The sequence below is a fragment of the Seriola aureovittata genome, chromosome 14 (genome assembly GCF_021018895.1).
Source record: "Seriola aureovittata isolate HTS-2021-v1 ecotype China chromosome 14, ASM2101889v1, whole genome shotgun sequence".
Taxonomy (NCBI): Eukaryota; Metazoa; Chordata; class Actinopteri; order Carangiformes; family Carangidae; genus Seriola; species Seriola aureovittata.
Window position 1 is genome coordinate 14,708,063 of NC_079377.1, and position 16,316 is coordinate 14,724,378.

At 39.0% G+C, this 16,316-nt stretch overlaps 1 protein-coding gene across 17 annotated transcripts in view; it reads left to right on the top strand.

Annotated features, from left to right (window-relative positions):
* Positions 1 to 16,316, top strand: part of LOC130181198 (calcium-activated potassium channel subunit alpha-1) — a 153,366-nt gene that overhangs the window by 86,629 nt on the left and 50,421 nt on the right. For 7 of the 17 annotated variants that reach the window (XM_056395110.1, XM_056395093.1, XM_056395094.1 and 4 more), the window contains exons 10-19: positions 1,662 to 1,772; positions 1,907 to 2,012; positions 2,430 to 2,512; positions 2,600 to 2,669; positions 3,762 to 3,917; positions 4,444 to 4,553; positions 4,744 to 4,812; positions 6,080 to 6,091; positions 8,978 to 9,064; positions 9,161 to 9,237. In XM_056395110.1, the coding sequence (XP_056251085.1) occupies positions 1,662 to 1,772; positions 1,907 to 2,012; positions 2,430 to 2,512; positions 2,600 to 2,669; positions 3,762 to 3,917; positions 4,444 to 4,553; positions 4,744 to 4,812; positions 6,080 to 6,091; positions 8,978 to 9,064; positions 9,161 to 9,237 (881 nt within the window). Of the gene's footprint in view, positions 1 to 1,661; positions 1,773 to 1,906; positions 2,013 to 2,429; positions 2,513 to 2,599; positions 2,670 to 3,761; positions 3,918 to 4,443; positions 4,554 to 4,743; positions 4,813 to 6,079; positions 6,092 to 8,977; positions 9,065 to 9,160; positions 9,238 to 10,790; positions 10,800 to 14,672; positions 14,847 to 16,316 lie in introns of all 17 variants that reach the window. The other 10 variants (XM_056395109.1, XM_056395095.1, XM_056395098.1 and 7 more) reach the window with 4 other exon arrangements.

Genomic DNA, 16,316 nt, shown 5'->3' on the forward strand with positions numbered 1-16,316 from the left:
TCTGGACTATGGTTCTCATCTAACATGAATATCTCTGTTTCCTTTAAACCTGCCAAACTGAGTCAGATTTCAGTAATGTTCTATACAATTTTAGACGTCAACAGTGAAAGGCTAATGCGTTAGCCAGAGCTTCCTTCTTCTATATAACAGCATGATAATGGATTGAGGTAAACCTGTCATAACAAATTGAGTTTGATGATAAGAACTTGAACAGTGAACAAATACGACCACTGCCTTTTTTTAATTTTAGGAAAGAGTAACTTAATATCTATAGTGTTGAGTGCGAAGCTGTCCAGTACCCAGGCACTCAAAACTAAAGTGGTTCAATTGTCTCCTGGCACATCCTTGTAAGTAGTGGAGAAGGCCATTGTCATTACACAGATTGCCTTACAGGTCTCCATAGGGTAATTAGGGTGTCTGCCGAGTGTCCACACTAATCCATGTCAATATAAGGGCTGGATTCCACCAAGCATGTTTGGATTTCTCACTTAGGGGTTTTGGCAATAAGACTTGGTGACATTTAACTTAAAGTCCGGAAGGGTAGTTCGGCTTACCACAGTGCAAATGAAGCGTATACTGCGGAGTGTCTTAAATCCGCTAGATTAGTGTGATTAAATTGCCTATCATAACCATGATACCGATTGCAGTGCTATTGAATACTGATACTTAGTACTATTTAGTTGTATTTTCCAAGCGTTTTTAATAGCAACAACAATACTACTTTATTTGAATATAACAATGCTGCAGTGATATTAAAAGAGTAAGATAAAACCTACTGCGTGTATTGAGCAAAAAGAATATTTCTCTCAGCTCTGGGACACTAAAACTTGACATTTACAGAAGCACCACAAGTTTTATTGTTGAGACAGTGAAGATTTTAATAAGACTTGGACAGTGACCATCCAAACTCACTGTGTCTTATTAAAATCTTATTAAAATGACCCTCATAGTTGATATAACTGTGAAGCTAACCTTTCAACTCGATCATTCTGGCCCACAGTGCAGGCAGAGGACAACCAGGGACACGCAACTTCAACCCAAAAATCCTTCTAATCTAACCGCGTACTTCCTTCATGTTGTAATCAGCTCTGTGCACCCTCTGACAGCTCTCTCAGCTGTAATGCACTACCGAATCCCGCCAGGGACCCGTCAAATACTCCGAGGTCCTGTTTAGAGTTTGTGTCAACCACAGGCCTCCAAATCACTTTGAAAGTTTTAGTAATGTTCTGTATAAAAGCACAAGCATATTGATGTACATGTCTTTGTCAACATCCATTCAACTCACAAAGGGGTGGTTTGGCTGAAGGGGTAGTTTTTATATTGAGAACGGATGACAGTCCAACCACTGTGGGCTGTGTGATTATATCTTGGATTTTCTAAAGTGGTTCAGAGTTGAGTGTTTGATTGCACTTGTCGTGCAGAATTTAACCACTTTCATTACATGGGGGAAAATATTCACTTTTATGGTAAAAAAGATATAATTCAGTTACTTGTTTGCTTTGAAACAACATTTCTTGACATGTATATAGATTTTTTTTTTTCAGTCTATATTTAAGTTAGATTTTAGTGTGCTTTGGTTTGACTGATTATCTTTGGGAGACATGCCAGTGTCTGGGGTGATTTATGTTGCCCACTCAAGATGATTTCTTCCCCCCTTCCAGGCATATTGTGGTCTGTGGTCATATTACCCTCGAAAGTGTCTCCAACTTCCTCAAAGACTTCCTACACAAGGACAGGGATGATGTCAATGTAGAAATTGTTTTTCTCCATAAGTAAGTTAACTTCTTCCTCCTCACCACATGTAGGTTAGCACTGAACACAATGCTTGAAACAATGCACAGTCGACCTGTATACATCAGTAATCCATACATGCGCCAATTCCTCTCCTCTTTTCTCTGTGTGCTAGTATTTCCCCTAATCTTGAGCTGGAAGCCTTGTTCAAACGCCATTTTACTCAAGTGGAGTTCTACCAGGGATCTGTTCTCAACCCTCACGATCTGGCCCGAGTGAAGGTACAGTCGGTGAAGTTGGTGACAGGACTCTTGGAGAAATGAACACATAAAATTATAGATTAAGTTTGACAGATTGAAGAGCAAAATTCCATTTAGTAAACCAGTAATTTTGAGGTTTTCCATTTTATTACTTTTATTTTATTTTTTTCACTTTTAGTGGGTATAGAGAGTAGAGCAAAATAGTGCAGGATGACAGTACATGGATATCCATCTCAGCTTTTATTTTTATTTCTTGACAAAAATGGATAGAGACAGAAGAGAGAAAAAAGGGAAAAGGCTGTGGCACATTCATGCATATTATGACTAAATGTACTGACACTGGCCACGGTTAAGTCCGCAAGTTTGTTTAATTTTATGAAAGAAGGACTTTGAATGAGTAATGTTAATATATCTCTTTCTTTGGCCCTTTACACACAGATCGAGTCAGCAGATGCCTGTTTAATCCTTGCCAACAAATACTGTGCAGATCCAGATGCTGAAGATGCCTCCAACATCATGAGGTACTGTATCATCTGGACTTTGAAATGAGTGACTAGATAAGGTGTTACATATTCAGTGTTCAATGTGTCTGCCTGTTTTTCCTCTAGGGTCATCTCAATCAAGAACTATCATCCCAAGATCAGAATAATCACACAGATGCTACAATATCATAACAAGGTAAAATACGCTTTGCTGTCCTGTGATATATAAGATTGCTTCACCTCATCTTGACTGTTCTCTATCCTCCCTCACAAGGCAGAAAGTTAAATGACAGGATAAACCACAACCCTGCCCGCATAACAGCTGGGCTGTGCATTTCAGTAGTTGGTTTCATCATTGGTTATTTAACAGCAACATGTGTCATACGAGTGTCCACTCACTCCATAGCCCACACTCTCCGTTGACTCATGAAGGATGGATATAACCTTCGTTTTTTTAAGTCAGAAAAAAAAAATAGATAATCACAATACAGGGGTTCCCTTCACTTATGTGCAGTAACTTTGTACATTTTTGAAAAATAACACCCTTCAAATATAGCATTTTTGTGTAATTGTTACAGTCATCGATGTTTGGACTGGAGCACCTTTTGACACTGAAAGCGACCTATGTTGGGTTTCTATGTAAACACTTGGCTGATAAAACGTAAATGCACTAGCAGTGGTAAATTAATGATTTATTGTATTATCAATTTCATTCAACAAATTCAAAATTACTAATAATTTAAAGGAAAAGCTCTATATGGAATACATACACTTCATTCATACACTTTGTTTGAAGGATTATGTCCTGGGCTTTTTCCACAGTTACCCCCTTGTTCATTCATTCACTCCTCCCTGTGTAATAGACACTCAATAGTTTTCTCAATAGTGAGCATCAAATTGAGATAACAGCCCAATGCCAATTTTTACCATCGATAAAATGCAACTCATTGCATTGTGGGATTGTTTGCATTGGGAATTTGAAGGCGCAATATTAGGGAATAAATAACCATTACCTTTACTAAGCCCCAACCCCAACCACAGAGGGGGGATTTAGGGAAAAATAATTTTAACAGGAGGGAAACACTACACACTGCTTTCCAGTCTTTGTGTTAAGCTAATCCGCTGCTTGCACAAGCTTGATATTTACTATCAATCTTCTCATTTAATGCTAACTCTCCGCTAAAAAAAAGGGTGTAATTCCTTAAATGTTGAACTATTCCTTTAAAAGCTATTATTGACGTAGGTTTCTGTGTCTTGTGACCTCCTCTGTCTGTATCGTGTGATGAAGGCCCATCTGCTGAACATTCCGAGCTGGAACTGGAAGGAGGGTGACGATGCTATCTGCCTGGCGGAGCTGAAGGCAGGCTTCATTGCCCAGAGCTGTCTGGCTCAGGGCCTGTCCACAATGCTAGCCAACCTATTCTCCATGAGGTCCTTCATTGAGGTAACACAGAGGACAAGATTAACTTGCCTTGTCTCAGTCACTCCTTCTGAACAGACTGAAGTAATATGGATGAATGAATCCCCACATTGCATTTTTGTAAATGAGATGATTTATTCTGAGATTGAAGGTGAGGTGAACATAAATTGATACAGTAAGTTCTTTGCTGACAGACGGACTAGATCCATCAGACACAGCACATTCCCGGGGAAATTTTGACGTCTTTGTCCAGAGAAAGACTTCTATTAGAGTGTTTTCAGTCCCGGCACATCATATTTTACTATGACATTTCATATGGAATCTGTTCAGTGTTTCTGTGGCTCAGAATTGAAGAGGTGCTTGCTTCTATCAAAGAACTGTTCTCATGTCATAAAGATGATGGATCAGCTTATAATGACCAGGCTGATGTTGTGCGGGGGAACATCTGCAGACCACATTGGACTGCTTGGATTGGAGGGGAAACAGTGTTGCTTTCTTCTTCCTTTTTTTAATCTTCACATGTGACATTTCCGTGCTTGTTTTTTGTCAGATTGAGGAGGACACATGGCAGAAGTATTACCTTGAAGGAGTGGCTAATGAGATGTACACAGAGTATTTGTCCAGTGCCTTTGTGGGCCTCTCCTTCCCCACTGTCTGTGAGTAAGTATCACTCTTTCCCCACTCAGCAAGCCCACTGTCAATGGTAGGTAGTTAACAATTCTGAAGTAAAGGGGAAAAAAAAGACAAAAGAGGGGCCGTGGGAATGTAAGAATGTGAATTTCAAAGGTGTTTGAACAGCAGTTATCTGCTCATATACTGCTCTCCTCTAATGAGTGCTCATTTTTTACAGGCTGTGCTATGTGAAGCTGAAGCTGTTGCTTATTGCCATCGAATACAAGTCTGAGCAGAGAGAGAGCAGGTTTGTTGAGTGGATCTTTCTTCCATTGTTATCAGGTACAACTGTGGTAACAGTGAACTACCGAGTGATTTACTTCTAATAAATATCAGATATTTTTTCCCCCAAATCCTCTTTGCAGCTTTGATCAAAGCTAATATTTGTATAACATTTGATGAGATTGATTTGGTGAACAATTGAATGCTGTACCATACCAATATGAGTTACGTTTTAAAGTGTATACAAAGGTTATTTTTTCCCCCTAAAACATTAAATACACCATATGTTACATACAACAAATATAGAAAGCACACAGAATGCATATACCTCTGCCATGGCTACACAGTTGTCTTAAATTTCTGTTTTGATAATAGTAAATATTCAGGAATGTTTTTTTTTATTTCCTGCATTTTATCATGCTGGGATTTGAGCAGAAAATGAGCAGAAAATCCTTATCACTCATTCTTTGGCCTCTTGTTCTAATTTTCCACAAAATTTGATTTGAAAATTTGACTGATTGAATATAACATAACATTCAGTTGTTTGTTTTTTTTGTTTATTTTGTCTCATTTCAGTTACACTGTGCTGAAACATTCATGCCTAAATAACCAATTTGCTGCACATTTGAGTTTCATGTCATGTGTTTCCTTAACTTAATTCTATTCTGTCCCTCTTCAGTCTGTATAATAACCACTAACTCTACATCAGTGTCAGTCTTATCACCAGTAACAACATGAAGTTCTATCTTTCAGTAATCTCAATTGCCAAATCCCACTCACCTTTTCCCTTTCACCTGTGTCAAATGTTTTTGTGTACTGACAAGGTCGCATAGCAAATGATGGCCATCTTGATATGATATGCTAATTTTTTCTTGAGGTCTTATTTCTTTTGAGCTTGTTAAGTTATTGAAAACAACTATACTTTAATACTATAATACATTATTACTTTTTCATAATGATTTTGATGATGCCACAAAAGGATCATTTTCCATTTGGCCATTTTCTTTTGAAAATGTACTGCCAAATTTTCAGTGCCAGTTTATTTGATTATGCCCTTGTTAAGATAAGCACAGTTAAAAATATATATTTTTTTAGTAAACAATCATTTTTAAGTGCAAGGACCTCAACATCGGGCAAGCATGACATACAGTGTGTGTACAGAGTTGTGCCACATGCTGCCATATAAGGCCTGCCTACGAAATTGGCCAAACAACATTAGTAACATCATATTCTCCTCTTCTTCTATGTTCATGATAACTGTTTGATTTGAGATTTTTTCTTGTTGTTTGCAGAAGCCGAAAGCGGTATGCCCTCTACCTTATCTTACTTCCAAAGTTCCACCCAATCTCCACCACTTTAAAGCTTCTGACTTTGGGAGTTTCCCTCAGGATATTTTTCCAAACACTATCGCACAGGCCTCTTTTTCGAACTCTTTTTTTATGGTGTCCCTTGTGCTTAATGCACTAACTTCTTTGCAGGCAGAGAGAGGATAGATAAATTGGACGTGTTTGTAGAAGTGCTGTTTCTTTGTCTTTGCTGTTGTCGGTGTACCAAGGCCAAACGCTCACCCTCTCCATATCTACCTCTTATTTGATCTTTTGATCATTTCAGTTTTGCCTTTACCAGTCCTTTGCTTAGTTTATTTCTCTCACTTTCAGTTCTTTTTCAGTGTCACTCAGTTGTTACCCTACTGTATGTTAGCTTTGCCAAGCTAATTATTCCACTCATGGTGTTTTCAAATCATTGCTAGAACAGTACTTCATGGTTCTTTGACTCAGGATCAGTGAGGAGTTTATATACGCATAACTTAGACCTCAGATGTGGTGTCGATGAGCACTGATAATCTGTTGTTCTACATTTTTGGATTTAATCTTGAAATAAACTGACTGATTATCTGCCATTGCTGTAGGCAGTAGCTGATATGATAGCATGTCTTTTTCTTCATGGTTTTAATACACCAGCAGCACCTTGCCAACCTTTGTTTTCTTTTCATCATTTCACACACTAGGAAAGGCATGGAGCTGTTGAATTTGGATAGCATTAAGTTTATCCAAACTGAAATTTAATAACCAATGTCTACAATGTTCACAAGTGCCCCACATTTCACTTTTGCATCCCATCACCCTCTCATGTTCTCAGTGCTAAATGTATATCCATCTGTGCATGTGTGTGTGTGTGTGTTTGTGTGATTACCTTGAGAGGGAGAGGTTGTAAACTGAGAGTGCGTGTGTGTGTGTGTGTGTGTGTGTGTGTGTGTGTGTGTGTGTGTGTGTGTGTGTGTGTGTGTGTGTCTCAGCCACTATGTACAGTCATGCTCGTGCGTCTCTCGAGTAGATGTTCTTAAGTGAGGTCACTTCCTGTCAGTTTGGTGTTTGAGAAACAATCCAACTGCACAGAAGTTACTGCAACCGTCTGCATCTACGTACCTGTCCCTATACCTGTACTGCAGTGGCTATGCCTTTCTGTTTGATTATTGTCCTCTTCATGCTGTTTGGTAACTGCATGCTATGACACTATCACATAAAGTGTTTGATGCTTGCCTTGTTGCTCACAATATGAGGTTTTGATGCTTTTTAAGTTTCTATTCACCAGTTTGCACCCGACTGAAGAAAAATGTCTTGGATAGATACACCTGTAAAATCTCAGATTTGGGCAACAATGTTTGTGGAACTGTCTTGATTTGATCTATTTCTTTCATTTGTTTTTGACTAAAGAGCATGCCAGGCGTGATGCCTGTTTACTTCTCTGGGGGCCATTCAATCTGAGTGAATGTTAGATGCTATTTTACTTCTTGCAGTGTGGAAAGAAAAATCTGATCTGCATGACTGGTGCAATTTGATCACATCCCGATATGTATATGGATTCAATTGCTCCCTTAATATTTTTGTTTATTTTCTCCAGTGTAATGTTTTCCAGAGCCCAGAGGAAAGATGTAGTGTGATAGATGTTTTCTTGGATGTACGACTTCACTTCTGCCTGAGTGTACACAGTTAACATACTCTTTCAAAATTAAACGTCACAAAAATTTGTGTCAATCTGGTGAGAAAGACGTCCTGTAGTTCTGTGATCCATATGATGAATATTATTGTCGCAAATCAACAAAAGTTTCAGTTTGAAATACAGAGAATTAGAAAAATAGGAATTAAAATTTCATCAGCTTTCATCTGGGCTCATATTTTAAAGGAGTGTGACCCTTAAAGATGTCTGGGTTCAATGTTTTTATTTCTTAGTTCACACTCACATCATTGATGATTGTTGCCCACAGGTAACCATTAATGACCAGGGTGTGTGTGCGTGTGTGTGAGTGTATATAATATGTGTGTGTAGTGTCTACTCTTTGTCTCAGTCTAATTAATGGGGAATGATACAGCCAGTCGCTTACAGTGCTTAGGGCATTAAACTGAGTCTCACTCATAATAAAATTTGTTTGAGTAATACATCCTGTGATATTTATTTTTTAGTGCAGCTGTTGTTCAGCAAGCAATAATACATTTAATTTTTTATTATATTTATTAAGTCAATATTGACCTTGCATGACATGCATTTTAATTATTTTCACACTATAATTCAATGGAGCAGAGTCACTGCTGATTTTTAAGGGACTCCAGCAATTGTATTTGTCCTGGAGGGTTCCCATCGACTATAGTAGAGTCACTGAGCAGAATGAGCCAAGTGTTGATGAGGAAAAGAGCTGTTCATTCCCTTGCATCCCACTGTCAAATACTAACCGAGATAATGACACTTACTGTACATTCTCTGTACTACAGCCATGTCTCAGTGGCCATCATAACATTTGTTTTTGACTAGATGACTGTATTTGAGTGCTGAGGCTAAAACCACTTCATGGCCATGATTTTAATTCTTTCTGCCTTTACTTGTGCCTCTCTGTCCCCCTTCTCACCCTGGGGCAATCCAATACCATTCTGTAAAGAAAAGAATTAAAATTCAGTCATACTGTTGTACATGCTGTCCATCCGTGTGAGTATCACATCAGCAAACTGCCCAAAGTTAAGAGGAGCAGGTGTGTTTATGATGACACATAGGACACAACACAACAGAGCAAACCAAGCACTCGATTAAGGGCTTCAACACGTGTGTACCATTCCTCTTGATTAGCAATGTTGTGTGCATGAACTGAGTGTTGTCCAGAAGTTAATGAGCATCATGTGTCTATTTCTCTGATTACCCAGCATCCTCATCAACCCGGGCAACCACGTCAAGATGCAGGAGGGAACACTGGGATTCTTTATCGCCAGTGATGCCAAAGAAGTGAAGAGGTAATCTGGCCATCCTGATCAACAAGCGGTCACGGGTTATGTAAAATGCACATGGATCATTGTAAGTGCTAAACATTGTTACTGTGTCACCTTTAGAGCTTTTTTCTACTGCAAAGCTTGTCATGATGACATCACAGACCCTAAGCGAATCAAGAAGTGTGGCTGCAAACGACGTGAGTAAAGCTGCGCCTTTATTTTGCCCCATCAACACCCTTCCGTCCCTGCCTCCCTCCTCCCCTTCCTGTCACTCCCACACCTACCTGTGGGTCTGTCTGTCTCATTATACTTAAGGCTTTACTAGTTTGTACACTAATGTTATACCTCTCATTGTGTCGTTGTTCTTCTGTACTGTGGCACTGTGTTTTTAAAGGTAATATACTGTTTGTTGTCACGCCATTATTCCCTTAGGAAAGTGTTTAATATGGGTCTTTTTTTAACTTTCATAACATCCATTATAGTATGATCATCAGTCAGTATCTGATTTGTTTTTTTCGCAGTTGAAATGTAGGTGTTGTCATCTATAAATGTGTTTTCTCTTTGGTTTAACCATTGGATCTCTACTTTATCTAAGCAAACGCAGACTGTATAGTATTGACTGGAAATTTACAGTCATAAAATTTAGTGGTACAGTAGATAGACAGATAATAGATAGACAATAATTGATAATAGATTTAGCTGATTGTAATAGTTGACAGCTATAAAGACTGACAAGAAATAATCTATTGTAAGATAAGGTCAGATACTGTAAATCCTGATATCTCATTGAAGTTTGGAACACTTTAAAACATTGTTTACAATAATGCATAGACAGAAACTCTGTACTACTACAGCATAAGACAGAATAGTGAGATTTTTAGTTTATAGTTTTTCTGCACAAGACCATGAGCTTATATTTAAAATATTAGTGGACAGGACTTACTGTTTTATATTGTTTTTACATATAAATGCTCTTGATGGGAGTATTTGAGAGTAATGAGCTCAGCCATGTGTTACCACGTTTCTTCAGGTCAAATGCTCCCATATTATGAATAGTCTAGCATAATCTAGACATAATGTGCTGTTAATTGTTAAATTCAAAACTGTTCACTATGGGCCAGTAAAATGCCCCATGAGCCGTTTTTTCCCTGTTTTTATGCAGGCATAACATCACCATTAAGGCAGGAACAGCACTTGAATGTAACCTGACCTATGTGCAGTAGTCACTTGTCAGGAAATGTTAGCTACTGGATAAGTAATTCAGGTGAATATCCCATATTTCCACAAAAGGTCACAGACAATTACAGTAGCGGTGAAGTAGAGACAAAACCTGGTTTTAAAAGAGATACCCACCATTTCCTTCTTTTGTCTGTGTCATCTCAATTATTCAGACATTTTTTGCTCTGCCAGCTCACTAGAATCAACAGGCTTTTCACACTCTAGTTTCATTTAGATAAACTGTTTACTTCTGTTTGCTTCCTTTATATTTTCATGTCTCAGACTCCGGTGATGGACGCAGCTTTATGTTTTATCCTATTACAGTAGTTTCCAACAAGAGAGTTGCATTTAGAAAGATGACAGTTCCATTACTGCAATGGAAGTCTGTCCTACAGTATGTTCTGTTCTATCATGTTTTGTTCTCTTTTGTTGTTTTTCCCATGTTTCTTTATGACCAGTGACACACTTTTGATGTATTTCCTCCCCTGCTGCCATTGGAAAACGCCACTTTATTTTAACTACTCACTGGTAGTGATTTATTGTGAGTAAAAAGAAAATGGGTGTCCTATTACCCAGGGTGCAGTGCAAGTGTTTTTTTTCCCCTCTTCAGCAAATAGTATACTGTATCTATGTTGCATGTACCAGTGTAGCTTCTGCATCCCTCTCCTTGCCTTTCATTTCTACACTGTGCTCAGACCAGACCAAAACCAAAACAGCAGAAATCCCACTCACACCAGCGTCAGTCCTCCTCCTCATTGGCCCAGTCAGCTTCTGCTCTGACTAGTTGGAAATAATTAAATAGACTGTGACTTAATTAAATGTGGCCGATGAGCTCTCAATTTTTCCTCACTATTTGATCATCAAACCAAACTCATATTTGGCATTTGAAAGCCAATCTGCCAAAAGTCTTATGTCATTAGCCATGATTACCCTCCTCATAGCGTCATGCTCCAAGAAAGTACAGAAGGAATGTCATAAAAATCTGAGATGTCATATAGTAATCATGGGTTTAGAAGAGCTAACACAAAGGGAAGAAAATGAACAAGAACCACTGAGATTTGAATTGATCTGCTTTCTGTCAAAGGAAGTTTTGTGTGTGGCTGTACTTTCAGAGAGCAGAAAATGTCCTTGTGGGAAGTTCTTCAAATCCTAACCAGCTAGGTTGCCAAAGCACAATCAAAACAATCTGGCCTCCCCTTTGCCCCAATTCTCTGTGATCTCAGCCCCTCTCTAAACTCTGGGTCCTCGCCCAGCTGGGGCTGAGGTTTCAGAGATCATCAGTTCCTTTCAGAATTTAAATGTCACCGTACCAGTCTTGTGCATATCAAATCTGGGTATTCCCCCCACCCTTATTTTATTTTTTATTTGTTTATTTTTTTTAACTCACTGCACTGGGTGAAAAGCCCACTAGTAATACAGTGTATTAATTGTCATACCATTAGATTGCCACTAGATGGTGGTGCCCTGCCAGGGTCAATATGACTATTTAAATGGTGATGTCTGTAGAGGAAACTCAAATCCCCTGAAACCTGTTCAGCAACAATGCAAGGACTAAGTGTGTGTGTTTGTGTGCATCGGGAGAATAAAATTTAATCAAATCCTGGGTTTGACAAGTTACTCATCCTGAGTTTCTTTCATCATTTCGTAGTCCTTAATGTTTTATGTCTGCAGGATCTGGTATAGTTGGGGTTTAGTGAGAGCTGTGTCTTCCATTCCAAGGGAAAAGTATTTGTCTTCTGCTCTCTTTTATAACTCTGCTGAAATAATCAACTGCACAGTGTGTTTGTTGAGCTAACAGTATCATTTTTCCTTGCACTCTTGCTGAATAAGGAAGCTTTAGGGGGATTTATCAGAACGGTGCTTTCTTTGGGACATCCTTTGCATTCAACATAGCGCCCTGATAGCTTCTGTTTGAGTATGTTGTGCCTTGTTGAATTATAGGAGATGGTGACTGATCAAACCCATGCAGACAGTTTATCAGGGCAGCCGTCATGTTGAATCTTCAATTAGGAATGCCCTGAAATGAACACCTTATAATCCTAGGCCAGAATCTGGGTATTTGTGAAGTCAGAAGTCAAAGACATTGTCTGTGTGTGTGTGTGTGTGTCTGTATGTCTTTGTGTATGTTCTCCATCGCTGCCCTTCCATGTGTCAGTAATCCACACTGTAACATACATATACTGTGGTCCGAATGCCCAAGCAAAAACTCTGAAGTTAAAAAATGTCAGCATGAACTGAAAGCCTCGCTGCACTTGTCTGCCATGCCCTCAAAACTGTTTCATCACTGTGAACAGTTATATCTGTACCTCCTTTTGTTGCTGAGACCAAAACTACATTTTCTGCATGCTTATTACATGCTCATAAAGCACATGTGCATGTTACAGGATGTAACAGTCCCTGATGCCTTCATTCCATGGGTAATGATCTGTGTTTCCCATTCTTTCCTTGGCCAGAGGCAGAAACATATTACTTCATTCAGGACCTTATTTTCCAATGTGACTCAGAGTCAAAGATGCTGAAAGCATCTCTGTAAAGGTGCCAGACAATATTAGTCTGCTGTCTGTTTGCACCTTGGCAATGAGAGAATGGGGACCAGGGACTGTGACTGCCCAGAGTCACAGCAATCTAGAGGATGCTGCTCTGGGAACTTTCACTCCTACTTCCCTTGGGGTTTAGAGCTTCACACACACACACGCACGCGCACACACACACGCACACACACACACACACACACACACACACACACACACACACACACACACACACACACACACACACACACACACACACACACACACACACAGAGACAGTAAGCAGATGCTTTACAGTGTTTTGGCTGCTGGCTGGCTTGTAGTTCAACAGTATGTGCTTTCACATCCAAACAAGGGAACCTAGTCTCCAAATTGCCAGTTTTATAAAGGGCAATAACTGAAAAGAAATATCAATGAAATAATTTGATACAACATCATCCTTGTAAATACAGTATATAGTAACAGTGATGATGCAGGCCCACTCTTTAGTAGTTGCAAACAAATGTTTTTGTGACCGGCAGTCCTTGAGCTCCCAGTGATTTAGATGTTACATGTGAGATTTGGCAAACAAACAGACAAACAATATAATACTCACTTCCCTAGTATAAATCAAAAGCTGAAATGTAATTGTGAAATGCATTCCCCCATTAATTTATTCCAATGAAGATGAATTTTGAAATGCCAGAGGACAGACTTTAATTAGTTGACTTATTGTCAAGTTTTAGTCGCTGGTATTATTGTGCTGGTGACAATAAAACAGCATGTTAGTACATGCAATGGCCCAAACAGTAACTGTTTAACCTCATTAATTAAAGATATATGGAGAATATAACTTGAAGATTGAAAATCAGCATTGCTTGTGCTTCTCAACCTTTAAATGTGATAATCCAATGTATTAAATGACTGAAACTTAAACAGCAGGCACACATACAACAAAACTGACTGAGTTATACAACTTGAGCTTTTCTGAAGTTTGCTATGAGCATTAGCATTAGCATATGTTACTGGGTATACCATACAAAGTGAGGCTGTACTCCTGAGTGTAGCCTGCTGAAGTGAGCAATGATGCATTTTAACACTATGTGCTAGTTCTTCTTTCAAAAGACAAATAGTCTCACTTTAAATTGACACTAAGAACTTACAAATACACAACATATGAATTCTAGTCACACTGTTCATGCACATTCACACATTGGAGTGAAGCTTCCCTTGGGAAGTAGAGCAGTGAAACTGCAGGTCTGAATCTAGCATGAATTGGCCAGTCTAGCCTGTAGAATAGTGTGATGCCTTGGACAGAGCCGCTACAGCTGCATGATGGGATACAGGTACGTGATCCACTCCTTTAGCCAAATGGATAGAGGATGTACAAATGTATGAAACATTGTATGAGGTTTGCTGCTGAAAACATTGCTCATGCCTCTCTTCCCTGAATGCCTCCCTTCCTCTCCCCTTTCTCCCCACCCCTCTTTCCCACTGGTATAGTTTTGCCTTTTGACCTGTTACAGCCTTAGCACACAGCTTGACCTCTCGAGACTATGCCAACATGAATAAGAAATAATGCGCTGACATATTGTATGTCGTTCTATTATTAATATTATAACCTTGATAACATGTACAAATTTTAGTGATGCTTTCTCCAATGAGAAAATTACAAAAAAGAAAATAATTTGACAGTTTGGTGAAATAAATTGAATTTTAGGTTTAAATAAATCTCTGCGCTTCCACCGTGTTAATTTAATTTGGGGCTCAAGTCTGTGGGAGCAGGTGGCTAAGGCTTGCACTTTCTGATGAAGTTACCTTCCGACTTCCCCTGGATGAATATTTCTCCTTTTGCCATTAACCTGCTGATTTTCCTCTCCTCTCATCCCAAAACATGACTGTAGCCAAGATGTCCGTCTACAAACGAATGAAACTGGCATGTTGTTTTGATTGCGGCCGTTCAGAGCAAGACTGCTCTTGCATGTCAGGCAGTGTACATAGTAACATGGACACCCTTCAGAGGGCCTACCCACTTTCCTCTGTCTCTGTTCATGATTGCGCAACCACTTTACGTGCCTGTAAGTTACACCGCTCAACACATGCTGTTACATGTCTGTGGTGTGTGCTCCATGTGTATTGTACCATACAGAGGTACCGTACGTGTACATGTGTATCTGTGATGTTGTCTACGTGGTGTGATCTGTCTACTGTGACTCCGTAGCTGTGGCTTATGTGGATTTATTTATTATAATTTTATTCATGAACAATTTTTATTCAGTAATTTCTTGTTTTTGTTTCTTTCATTGCTATCTATCTATCTATCTATCTATCTATCTATCTATCTATCTATCTATCTATCTATCTATGAATTTTCATCCCTTCTCATTTTTATTTGACTCTTGGTTTTATTTCATGAGTGTAATATGTGTGGTTTGTAAGTGGTGGTGTGGCTCTGTGGTGCTGCTGTACTGTACAGTACTGTAGGTGTTAGACATGTGGCTACCGCATGCTACATAAGTCATGCAGTTGTGTAATAATATCACTTTTGGAGCGTTGGTGTTAATATGTTTTCATGTGTTCAAGGTAAGATGTCTGTGTATACAAAAATGGAATATATTATTTTATTCCAAAGGTTTTATACTGCAATTTAATATCATTTGTTAAATTATGTCTTATATTTTTACTTTCAAGGCACGTACGTACCTCAGATTGACACTGTTTTCAGTTTCTTTTCAGTTAAAGCAACTTTGTATTTGTGAAAGAGGACTTGCATTCCTCTCTCCTGGAGAGAGGACTGCAAGTCCTATTTCACTTTCTTTTTTTTTTACTTTTGCTTTAACCTTGCTGAGCAACTGTTTCACTGAAGATCGTTTGTTGAAGATAAAAGAAAATCACATCTGTAATGGTGTTTTGAAAATTTCTAATAGTCTTGCCAAGCTTTATATCTGAGGAGCAGAGCACGGATATTAAAACATGTTTTTATTGGGGACACTGGTTCAGGAAAGGAACTATTTAGGCAATCCTTAAAGAAGATTCGCAATTCGTCGAAATTGTCTCAAGAAGTGTATCTCTTGCAGTCTTTAACAGTTTATGACACATATGTACACAAGGAGAAGGGAGGTGGATTAGGAGGAAGGAGAACAAAAATTAGAGGAGAGGAGAAAAAACACAAAATGAGAACTACAAAATAGTGATGTTGGCTTGATAAAGAAAAGGTAAGAGGACTATGGCTCCTGGAAGATCCCCCTCCTTTCCTTTTTCCTTTTGAGTGGATAGGAAATACTAAATTGTCTGTCAATTAGACATGGCAGCAGTAGGCCTAGCTATCAAAGCCTTGGGTTCAGATATACAGATCTGATTTCCTTCTCAACATTCTCCCACCGTCTGCCGACTCAGCCTAGATTAGTGTCAAACAAGCCATGATGAGTTTGGCTTGGCCTCTTGTAGTTCGGCCTGCGCTGATATCCCCCGATACCAATTACTGGCCATTACATGGTTACTGATCTCACTTCTCCCTCAACCCCCTGTAGGATTTCAGGAAAGCCTCC